Genomic DNA, 11,682 nt, shown 5'->3' with positions numbered 1-11,682 from the left:
TCCTGAAGCATTTCAGTCTTTGGTAGTGCAACTGAAGCAAACAATCAACTATGGGTGGCAAAAGATCTCCGGGATAAAGTTGTGGACAGGCACAAGTCAGGAGACGGATACAAAAAAAAATTCAAAGGCTTTATCTGGTCAGGAAGGCTACGAAGAGGCCTACAGCAACTCTGAAGTAGTTTCTAAAATTGAATTATTTGGCCTCAACACCAAACGATATGTCTGGCTAAAATCCAGTACAGCTCACCATCCAATCAGCATTCCTACAGTAAAACAAAGGGGGTGATCCTTTTTCCAACTCAGTGATTGTTTTTTTTTTTAATGTTTTCTGACATGTTGGTGTTATATCTTTCACTTGGATGTTATAAGTTGCACTGAGTAAATGCGGCTGGATAAAACTAATACTGTGTCCGTCTTCATTTCAGGCTACAAAGCAACAAAATATGATTATTTTAAAAGGGGTAATTATTTTCTATGTCCTCTGCATATTCTGCCGCTCCAAAAGTGCCACCTGCTGGCAGAATCAATTTGCATTTTTCAATAAGCCACTCTGTTTTTGTTCAGACCACAGCGAAAATCAGCCCATACTTTTACACCGCATGCACTCAGTTGTAAATGTGAACCAGTGGATCAAAGATCTAAACGATTAAGCCACTAAGATATAATTATAAGTTATTACATTTATATAATTGATTGGTAATAATTGTTTAAATTTATGTAATAATTGATACTTTTGACTTATCCCTTTTCTTAAAAATGGTTTAAAGGAATGTGAAGTTTATCATTTTATAAAACTTTCTGATTGTGTGAAAACCTCTAACTGAACTGTAAATCATGCTTTTTTTGACAAGCGGCCCTACCCCACTTATATGATCTTAATTTTATTTGTGCAGGTCTTAAAAAAAAATAATCTTCAATATGATTTTAAAAATCCTGCAGATACCCTGGAAAAGCGGCTTGACTTTGGTACTTCATTCATCTAGACAGTTTTTGAACAGCATGTTTGGGACAATTTGAGAGTCGCTCCAGTTAATCCTAAGCAAATTTCCATTTGCTCATTTATCAGTCCATTGTTTAACAATCTGAAAACCGTATCGTATAATATCAAGTTTCTTCATATCAAGTCATTATAATGCTGTTCACTCAAAACAAACAATTTTTTTGTGTGTGTTCCTTTCATGAAAAGGTTACTTCAGGTGGAACAGAAAGCATCCTGATGGCATGCAAGGCATACAGAGACATGGCTCATGAACGTGGAATTAAACACCCAGAGATGTATGTACTATCTCAGTCTAGTCAAAACATTCAGCCTCTGCAGTCATAATACTCTAATTCTGTTTAGGTCAATTAACAGTAGCTGTCATCCCTCACTGTAAAGAATTTAAACAAATAAGTGGTTTGCTACGGTTGGCTATTCATTTACTTAGGAAGTATAAACACTGCAACATTATATTTAAAAAATGCACTCGGTTTTTACTGAGTTTTATTTTACTTGGACAGAATTGGTGCTCATTAGTGCACCTTAAAGGCAGTTGTTTTATTCAATCCCATTGTGTAATTTTTTGTTTTGTTTTGTCTATGCGCTAGTATTGCACCAGTGAGCGTCCATGCAGCGTTTGACAAAGCAGCACATTATTTTGGGATGAAGCTCATTCACATACCTCTGGACAAGAAGACCATGAAAGTGGATGTGAAGGTACTGCTGTCTGGTTTGTCCACAGCAGACAGGCTCATTTTTGTGAATATTGACCAGCATGATGTTCACCTAATTTTAATGTTCGCTTTTTTTTGATCATAGGCAATGAGGAGGGCCATCTCTAGAAACACAGCAATGCTGGTGTGTTCAGCTCCTCAGTTCCCCCATGGAATTATGGACCCTGTAGTGGAAGTGGCGAAGGTAACATTTGCTTATTCAGATGGGCATGTAATTCAATGCTTTTGTATTGTGGTATAAATTAATCTGTAGTGTATTCTTTCTTAAATATAATTAAATGTTTTTTTTTTTAATTCTTTTAGCTTGCAGTAAAATACAACATCCCATTCCATGTGGATGCATGCTTGGGTGGGTTCCTAATAATTTTTATGGAAAAGGCGGGTTTCAAACTTGATCCCTTTGATTTTCGGGTCAAAGGCGTGACCAGTATCTCAGCTGATACACATAAGGTGAGAACTTGAAAGTGAGAGAAATTAATGAATACAAAATAAATACTGTTAGTAAGTTTGGGATCAGTAAGATTGAAAAAATAATAAGAAGAAGAATTTAACACTGCTGTTATTTTGAAAAATGTATTACCATTTCCACAAAAATAAAAAGCAGCACAACTGTTTTCAGCTGTAAACAACAGCCTATTAGAAATAGAATGATTTCTGAAGGAGCATGTGACACTGAAGACTGGAGTAATGGCTGCTGAAAATTAAGCTTTGCCATCACTGCATAAAGTACATTTTTAAATATATTAAAATAAAAGCCAATTATTTTAAGTTGTAATAATATTTCACTATATTACTGTTTTTTTCTGTATTTTTTATCAAATTAATGCAGCCTTGGTGAGTGTAAGAGACTTCTTTCAAAAACATTAAAATCTTACCCCAAGCTTTTGAACAGTAGTATTTTTTTTTACATGTTATTTTCATGAATTAAAACGTTTATGCAAATGATCTCTGACAGAACTACAACTATTTTTATTGTTATCTGTCCAGATATCGTCATGATGAAGATTAAAGTTAAGTTCAAAGTTGATTTAATTTTAAAATCAGTGTCTTTGTCCCCACAGTATGGTTATGCTCCCAAAGGCTCCTCAGTGGTGCTCTACAGTGACAAGAAATTTCGCCACTACCAGTATTTCGTAGCTCCTGATTGGCAGGGAGGAATTTACGCGTCTCCGTCCATGGCTGGCTCTCGGCCTGGAGGCATAATTGCTGCCTGTTGGGCTACTATGATGCACATGGGTGAGAATGGATATGTTGAGGCCACCAGGAAAGTCGTTGGGACAGCCCGCAAAATCAAAGCAGGGTCAGTATTAATACCATTTGTAATATAATACATGAACGACACAGGCAAGGTGTTGCTTTGAATGTATATCAACTGTGGTAAATATAAATTTGCATGGCAAGTAACATTTACATGCCAGGAAAGGCACTGTACACAGAAACAACATCTTAAAAAAATCCCGCTCTTTTCCCACAGAATCCGCAAAATAGATGGGGTGTTTGTATTCGGGGATCCAGAAGTGTCTGTGGTGGCTCTAGGCTCTGATGTTTTTGATATCTTTCGCTTATCAAATGCACTGACTTCAAAGGGCTGGAATCTCAACACTCTGCAGTTCCCATCCAGGTATGGTTAAAAACAAAATGTGTTCAATGTGAAATGTGCAGGTTATGCAAACTAATGTAATATCCCTAAAACAGAATGAAAGTTAGTCAGGTTAGGAAAAATACACACAGATCATTATTTATTATTGTTTTTATGTAAAGGCCTCGGTGCATCAATTTTCGTCAGAAAAGTGGCTCCTCATTGTTTGTGGCTCTTTGTTGTTCTCTTTCAGCATCCATATTTGTGTCACAATGCTACACACACAGCCTGGTGTAGCTGAGCAGTTCATCAGTGATGTGAAGAGAGAAGTAGCCATCATCATGAAGAATCCTAAAGAGAAGACCACGGGGATGGTGCGTTTCCTTTTTATTTGATCAAAAATACAGTAAAGATAGTAATTTTGAGAAATATTATTACAATTTAAAATAACTGTTTTATTATATTTTAAAATGTAATTTATTCCTGTGATGGAAAAGCTGAATTGTCAGCAGCCATTACTCCAGTCTCAGTGTCATATGACTCTTCAGAAATCATTCTAACATGCTGATTTGGTGCTCAACAAACATTTCTTTGTATTATCAATGTAATAAAAAATGTGCTGCTTCATATTTTGGTGGAAACAGATTATTTTTTTTAGGATACTTTCATGAATAGAAAGTTCAAATATAAAGGTCTTTACTGTCACTTTTGATCAGTTTCATATTTTCATACTTGAAAAAAGTATTAATTTCATAAAAATCTTACCCCATACTGTTGTATTTCTACATGTTGACAAAATTAACTTCTAAAAGATATATGCATTTAAACTGATTTTTGTCTAACCAAATTCTGTCTAGAATTGTCATAAAAAAAAACTAAAAGGTACGGCTGCTTTGGTATGTCTCGGTTGAACTTCACATTTTGAGATTTATATAGTCATATTTTCAGACAAAATAATCATTGTCCGTAAGAACGCAGATGAGTAAAATCCTCACTTGGCACTCCAGTCCACTTCAGTCTATTTGTACATGTATAATCTCATCTGATAAACCATAATGAATAAATAACCCTGAATTAACTTTTTCCCCCTTTATGTTGTAGGGAGCAATCTATGGCATGGCCCAATCCATTCCTGACCGAACGATGGTGACTGAGGTCTCACAGGGCTTTTTGGACTGCCTCTATAGCACTGAGGTGCCCAAGATACAGAGCAAGCACCGCAAAAACCATAAGAACCACATGAATGGCAACTCTAAAGCGCACTGAGATTGACTGTCGGGGTCTCCACCCTTAGCTGGCTAAAGGGATGTTCACTGTAATCATCTAATCATTCATTTACTTCATTCAGTCAACTATTTACAACTAACTATTTTATGTATAAGCCATAGTCACCTGATATTTTGGGATTTGTGACTAAGGAGCGACAGTATCCTGTCTATAAGACTATAGAGACAGGTGCACAAGTATCTATGAGGGTCTGGGACATATTAATTTAATTTTGGTGACCAGTGAGTGCAGTTTTCCTTGTTTCATTTGGTCAATTTCTTATTTTTAGGACCAGTGCACACCATATGTATTTGATCACATTTCCGCTATTATCTTTGGAAGTGTGCCACTTAAACCTCAGGATGCCAGGGCATAATGTTGTCACAATGACTTTACGTTTGAAATGTTATTGACAGACTGTTTTGACAGTTCCCAGGAATTAAATAATGCAGATTAGACCAATATCCATAATACTATCAACATGGATAAATCATGGAGTTAGGATTTTATATATTCGCTATATCTCCTTCTCAGTAGAAACTTGAAAACATAGCAGACCGTTTTCGGATGGTAGTACTGCTCAGGTGAACCTATATTGCAAATGTTTAGTTTTATTTATTTCTTTTAAATTCCCCATAACTAGGATAGATTTGATAATCCAGTCTCAAAACATTCATCTGATTTAATAGAAAATATCTCTCTGGTTTTAAATTACCTGTGGAAAATGATATCAGGGCAAAACTTAACAAATCCACCCACCAGGTTGTGAAGTTCAACCATATTTCTAGGTTCAAATTCCCATCCATTTGGGTTTTCAATTTTCACATTTCATCCTATCTACCTCATATCTAATAGTTCAAATAATTGTACACTTACTCATTGATTATTTCCCTTTTGTCTAAATCCTGAGAAATGTAATGTAATTGGGCATTTTGATCATCAGTCAATGTCATGCTCCAGGTTATGGTACTCGCTGACAACTGTTTTCAGAGAGTCAAAGACTCCCTTAATTCGTGAGTCTTTCTTTTGTGTGTTGTATTTGATTGGGATCTTTGTTCCATCTTAACTCAACTGAATGATAGCTAAGGCCTGGAACAGCAAGAAGGGAAATTAATTTGTGCATGAAGTCTGTGATATGAGGATCATGATGATGACATGTTACCATGGAAACATCACACCAGATCTTGTCAGCAATGTAATCCCTTAAGCACTCATAATATTTGTGACCACTGTGTGTGTTTTTACATTTTAAATCACTAATATAACGTCTCATATTTCAATGTTTTTTTTTTTATTATTCAGTAATTTCCGTGTACTTTTTTTAACCTCTTTTTGGGGTACTTCAAGTAGGAGGTAGGACGGTGTTCTTTTGTATGATAACACTGTATTACAGTGTAGTCTCAAGAACTGTAACATGCCTTCAGCTAGGACGTAGACGTGGATATTTGTCTTCTAACAGTTACCCTTCTTGCCTAAATGAAGCATTTTAATGTCTTTATGCAATAATCTGTAATTACTGTAACTACTGAAACTGAGGCACCTTGATCTGAATTTTTGAAGCATGACATGACCTCTACGGTTATGGTTGTATGAAGCACAAAACTAACGGCATTCACCTAAATGCCTTCCACAGATGTCAGGGTGTGTGCTATTAGGTTAACACTAGCTACATCAGGGACTAGGCCTTTACCACGTCATGCAGTCCATTTCAATTTTGTCCTGTAATGTTTTTGTTGTTCCTATATAAATCAATAAACCTTGTCTTGAAATAAATATGCTGGTCGTGTAATATATTTACTTTTCTCTGTTTTACAGAACTTTTTGCATTTATTGCACTGCTTTTCCATTATTTTTCTATGTAAAATTCCGTATAAGCCAGCCCTTATGTTTGCACAAGTTCGACATGAGGCTCTGCGTTCTTTTTCCATTCTTCAGAGCTGCTGCGCATGTTTTAAACTCCACATGTTTTTGTGACATCATTGATTAAACGGTAGGCAAGTGCTTTGACAGATGATTCATTGATTTCACAGTGCCAAAGTTGGCAAATATTCAGTCTAATACAATTCACCGAGGCACTAACCATGCCATCGCTGGGTCACATCAAATGAAAATAAAGGCACCATATATTTACTTCTAAAAAAAAAAAAAAAAAAGACTATAAGCCATAAAACACAGTAAGGTAATAGGGCTTGACCGGTCTCTTTAGTGTGCTAGCAATTCTCATCTCTGATCTGTAGTGCATGTATGTATTGTGAATGTAAAATAATTTAAAAGATGAAATTTCTCCTGACTGTTCCATTAATACTTTTTGGGAAAATATTAGGCGTAACAGGCAGACTACACACAGTCAAAACTGATATGGTGATAACTGTGGTAAATGAAGTTTCACAATATTTTTGGTCCAGTTTTACAGGCTACAGAGGTCGACTGACGAGCTGTCAAGTGAGAGGGTCCATTCAGAGGACAGAGGCCTGATCTATGAAGGTTGCAAGGGTGATGTCACGCTGTGAGAGTCCTCCACATTCATGAGTACTGAGGGTGATCTGAACCTACCAGAGAGAAAACAGGCAGACAGGATACAGTCAACATGAAATCAAAATTAACTGCATTAATTGACCTTCTTTAAAACACATTCCTAGTTTTATTGACAATTATTCAGTGCAAAAGGAAAATGTTTGTCTTCATAATCATCAAAATGTAATTTGTTTCTTCTCTGAAACTTTTATATTTAAAAATGTTAATTAGTCTCTCTCTCTCTCTCTATATATATATATATATATATATATTCTAATTTATATTATTTACAATATATTTTATTATTAAATATGAATCATTTCTACAATTAATACTTTATTTTATAATATTTAAAAAAAGCACACTACTGCACTCACAGCCATGGCCCCCAATGTATTACAAAATGGTACACTGATGAGCCGTATTATCTATTTACCTTATTATACACGTTAAACCATTCAGGGTGATGATCCATTTTCTCAGCCTGTAGTGCTACTCTGGACATGAACCCAAAAGTCTAAAGGGGAAAGAGCATGTCCTAGCATTGTGCATACACAGTACATAAAAGTATGATGCAAGCCACATGTATATGCATTTTGAAGTATATAACTATAAATAGTTTTATAGCTTTAGTCTCTCTTGTCAGTTTTAAAGAAGTTATTACCTGGTTGAAGTCTTTGAAGAGGAACTCTTTGTAAATGGCATCCCTCCCCACCACCTCCACCCACTGAGCATTTCTCATCATGGGCAGAAGGTGCTCCCTCTCCTCCATAGTAAGAGTCTGGATCTTCCCAGCCTGAGTGTTTAAAACAGTTCTGTTAGAAAATATTCTACAGTTCCATGTATGTGGGTTTTGTGTACTTTGTAAGAACGTTACAAATCATGCCATCTCTGAGAGTAAAATGTAGTATGTAGTCTGTGTGTGTTTACACACACACACACAGATAAATAAATACAGTAAAAACTAATATTGTGAAATGTTTTATTTACAATGTGTTCAGTTATATTAACTTATTATTACTTTAATTTCTAATAATTTTAATAATAATTTCTAATAACTTTAATAATTTGTGTGTGTGTATATATATATATATACAATGCTGCTTGAAAGTTTGTGAACCCTTTACAATTTTCTATATTTCTGCATAAATATGACCCAAAACATCATCAGATTTTCACAAAAATCCTGAAAGTAGGCATAGAGAACCCAACCAAACAAATGAGACAAAAATATTTTCTTTGTCATTTATTTTTTGAGAAAAATGACCCAGTGTTACATTTCTGTGCGATGCAAAAGTATGTGAATCTCTATGATTAGCTGTTAATTTGAGGGTGAAATTAGAGTCCATCTGTTCAGAGGTGTTTTCAAACAGTGGAATGATTATCAGGTGCCATTGCCTGCCCTGTTTTCTTTAGAGAACATGGATCTATGAAAGTCGGATCATGTTTGCGGAAGTGAATCATGGCACGAACAAAGGAGATCTCTGAGGACCTCAGAAAAAGACTTGTTGTTGCTCATCAGGCTGGAAAAAGGTTACAAAACCATCTCTAAAGAGTTTGGACTCCACAAATCCACAGTCAGACAGATTGTGTAGAAATGGAGGAGATTCAAGACCACTGTTACCCTCCCCAGAAGCGGTCGACCAACAAAGATCACTCCAAAAGCAAGACGTGTAATAGTCTGTGAGGTTGCAAAGGAACCCAGGGTAACTTCTAAGCAACTACAGGCCTTTCTCACATTGGCTAATGTTAATGTTCATGAGTCCACCATCAGGAGAACACTGAGCAACCATGGTGCCATGGCAGAGTTGCAAGGAGAAAGCCACTGATCTCTAAAAAAAACATTGCTGCCTGTCTGCAGCTTGCTAAAGATCATGTGGACAGGCCAGAGGAATACTGGAGAAATGTTTTGTGGACAGATGAGACCAAAATAGAATTTTTTGGTTTAAATGAGCAGCGTTATGTTTGGAGAAGAGATGGTTGGGCCTGTTTTGCTGCATCTGGGCCAGGACGACTTACCATCACTGATGGAACAATGAATTCTGAATTATACCAGCAAATTCTAAAGGAATATGTCAGGATATCTGCCCGAGAACTGAATCTCAAGAGAAAGTGGGTCATGCAGCAAGACAACGACCCCAAGCACACAAGTCATTTTACCAAAGGATGGTTAAAGAAGGACAAAGTTAATGTTTTGGAATGACCGAGTCAGAGTCTGGACCTTAATTCAATTGAAATGTTGTGGAAGGAGCTGAAGCAAGCAGTTCAGGAAACCCATAACATCACAGAGTTGAAGTGGTTCTGCACTGTGGAATGAGCTAAAACTAATATAAGATGTTGTGCAGGACTTATCAGCAGTTACAAGAAACTTTACCTGCAGTTACTGCTGCAAAATTGGGTCACACCAGATGAGAGCAAAGATTCACATACTTTTGCACCGCACAGAAATGTAACACTGGGTAATTTTTCGCAATAAATATTTGCATATTTATGCAGAAATATAGACAATTGTAAAGGGTTCATAAACTTTCAAGCAGCACTGTACATATATATATTATTTAAACTATTATTATAATAATTATATTGAACATACTTAGATATAATCATTATTTGTTAATAGAACAGACACATTTGAACAGTTTTGCAAACACTCACACTCTTAAACAACCATTCCAAGGGGGATGTTTCGGAAAAAAAGCACTGTGATTGGTTGTTGTGAACCCCATATGGAAACAATGATGACTTGTATTTTTTTATTTATTTTTTTTATTTTAAGAGCTTCCACCATATTCCTGTGGTGGTTGGAGTAATGAAATTCCTAAACTACTTAACTCTTCCCTTTTGCCCTTTCAGCAAAGATCACATGGGCTTTAAACACGTGTTACAATAAGACATTAAAATATACATTTATAAAAAGGTAACTGACCTGAAAATATAGACTTTTTATATAGGCTTGTGCAAAACTTTGTAATAAATTTTGTGCACTTTTAATTGAATGAAAGGGAAAGTAAGTTGATTTGTGTCAGCATTTTCTTTTGTACTATCCACACACTATTGTCCCAGACTGAACCATCAGTATATTGCTGTATATTGCCATACTACGGTGACCTAGAAGTGCAAAACAAATCACAATTCTGAAAACAAAATAACAAATTACAAACGCAAATGCAAGTCTAAAAAACTAAATAACAATTCAGAAAACACAACAACAATTCAGAAAACATTATAACAAGTCAGAAAACACAATTAAAAATTCGAAAACAAAATAACAAGTCAGAAAACACAAAGACAAATCCGAAAACAAATTAACAAGTCAGAAAACACGACAAATCAGCCAAACCGGAAGAGGTAGGTATAGTTTGAGACAGCGCCATTGGTTTGGGATTACTCACCGCTGACTGGACCAGATATCTGTCAATCAACGTATACAGGGAAGAACCAGCCGAAGAACAGCAGAGTCGTGGTAGAAAGTTCGGAGATGGTATTAAAGTAGCTCAGTTTAAATGTATTGTATGAATTGCCCTTACTATGGAATAAAAAATAGGGAGTGTCTATTTACACTTAGTTAAAAGTGGCTGTAAAACATTAGCTCCAGTGGCGCAGATGGAAAAGTGCGTGTCGTTGTCTTTTTGACGCGATCGACCCGGGTTCGATCCCGCCTTTTGCCGAACTTTTTTTTCCCTCCCTTTTCAAATCTCGAATTGTGATTTGTTTTGCACTTCTCGGTCACCGTAATATTGCGTCAGAATGCCTGTGCAAATGATGCAAAACACGTCAGTCATAATGAAGCTCCAACACTGATAAAGCTGACTGACATCAACAGGTCTCTTAGCAACAGTCTAATCTGCAGAACTAATGCTGCTGCATGAACAGACACGGCTCGAAAAGAAAGCGAAGTAAAACCATGATTGTTCTATTAAAAAGATTAACAGTGCGAAATATGTTAATGACAACATGCGCACAATAGAATATGCTTTTAAAATCTACACGAACAGGGTTATATGGCAAAACCCTGAATCGGCAAAAAGTCCTTTACTCGATTGTCTAAAAATGGTTAGTTCAAGTTAATGGAAATCGTAGAATAGACAATAAAACGTCAGATTACAAAAAAAAAAATGAATGTGAAAATAAAAATAACACCATACCTGCCCAGCCATTTCCAATATATTTGAGGCATTTCGTTTGTGGCAATGTAATGCATTTATTTGTTAATCCACGTACGATAAGAATAATAAAAGTAAAAAGATTTTTATATGTTTTTTTTTCTTACCATGGTGTTGGTGCTGTGCGTGTAGAGCTGATATGGTCTCGTGCAAGCAGCTAGATTGAATTCAACCTGAGTCCAGAGCGCGAGTTTACGAATCCTACAACGGTGAAGGGACGTCTAATGAATATTAACTGTTTCGTGATTGGACGCTGCCAGGTAACGTCAGCACGTACTATTGAATATTAATGAACCTTTCTCTTGCTGCTGCGGCTGCCCTGCCAAAAACCTGACCAAAGTAGGAATGTGTTTGAGATTCCAGACAGTGAGAGAGTATAATATGTACAAGCTGGACACAGATGAAAGAACTTGTCCAACAATCATGCAGATCGGATAAAAAACAATG

The 11,682-nt window shown here is 36.1% G+C and overlaps 2 protein-coding genes across 2 annotated transcripts in view; one reads left to right on the top strand and one right to left on the bottom strand.

Moving 5' to 3' along the window:
- LOC107655444 (sphingosine-1-phosphate lyase 1-like) overlaps positions 1 to 5,410 on the top strand; it is a 22,583-nt gene extending 17,173 nt beyond the window's left edge. The window contains exons 7-14 of the mRNA XM_016442934.1: positions 1,187 to 1,275; positions 1,588 to 1,696; positions 1,799 to 1,897; positions 2,017 to 2,163; positions 2,775 to 3,013; positions 3,188 to 3,334; positions 3,546 to 3,666; positions 4,394 to 5,410. Coding sequence (XP_016298420.1) covers positions 1,187 to 1,275; positions 1,588 to 1,696; positions 1,799 to 1,897; positions 2,017 to 2,163; positions 2,775 to 3,013; positions 3,188 to 3,334; positions 3,546 to 3,666; positions 4,394 to 4,558 — 1,116 coding nt within the window. The 3' untranslated portion in view covers positions 4,559 to 5,410. The remainder of the gene's footprint in view (positions 1 to 1,186; positions 1,276 to 1,587; positions 1,697 to 1,798; positions 1,898 to 2,016; positions 2,164 to 2,774; positions 3,014 to 3,187; positions 3,335 to 3,545; positions 3,667 to 4,393) is intronic.
- Positions 5,411 to 6,703: 1,293 nt separating this feature from the next.
- Positions 6,704 to 11,447, bottom strand: LOC107655445 (pterin-4-alpha-carbinolamine dehydratase-like). The gene is made up of 4 exons (XM_016442935.1): positions 11,343 to 11,447; positions 7,737 to 7,868; positions 7,509 to 7,589; positions 6,704 to 7,107 (listed from the first exon to the last, which is right to left on the bottom strand). Exons 1-4 carry the CDS (start codon positions 11,343 to 11,345, stop codon positions 7,015 to 7,017), a joined length of 309 nt encoding a protein of 102 aa, XP_016298421.1. The 5' UTR covers positions 11,346 to 11,447; the 3' UTR covers positions 6,704 to 7,014.
- Positions 11,448 to 11,682: the final 235 nt, after the last annotated feature.

The sequence above is a fragment of the Sinocyclocheilus anshuiensis genome, unplaced genomic scaffold, assembly GCF_001515605.1.
Source record: "Sinocyclocheilus anshuiensis isolate Anshui unplaced genomic scaffold, SAMN03320099.WGS_v1.1 scaffold763, whole genome shotgun sequence".
NCBI lineage: Eukaryota > Metazoa > Chordata > Actinopteri > Cypriniformes > Cyprinidae > Sinocyclocheilus > Sinocyclocheilus anshuiensis.
This window is presented reverse-complemented; position numbering and strand designations above follow the sequence as displayed.

Coding starts and splice junctions, on each gene's coding strand:
- LOC107655445 (XM_016442935.1), bottom strand. Junction 7,590..7,736: donor TCTTCAAAGACTTCAACCAG/GTAATAACTTCT, acceptor TTTCCCCTTTAG/ACTTTTGGGTTCATGTCCAG. Junction 7,108..7,508: donor GGTTTAACGTGTATAATAAG/GTAAATAGATAA, acceptor TCTCTCTGGTAG/GTTCAGATCACCCTCAGTAC.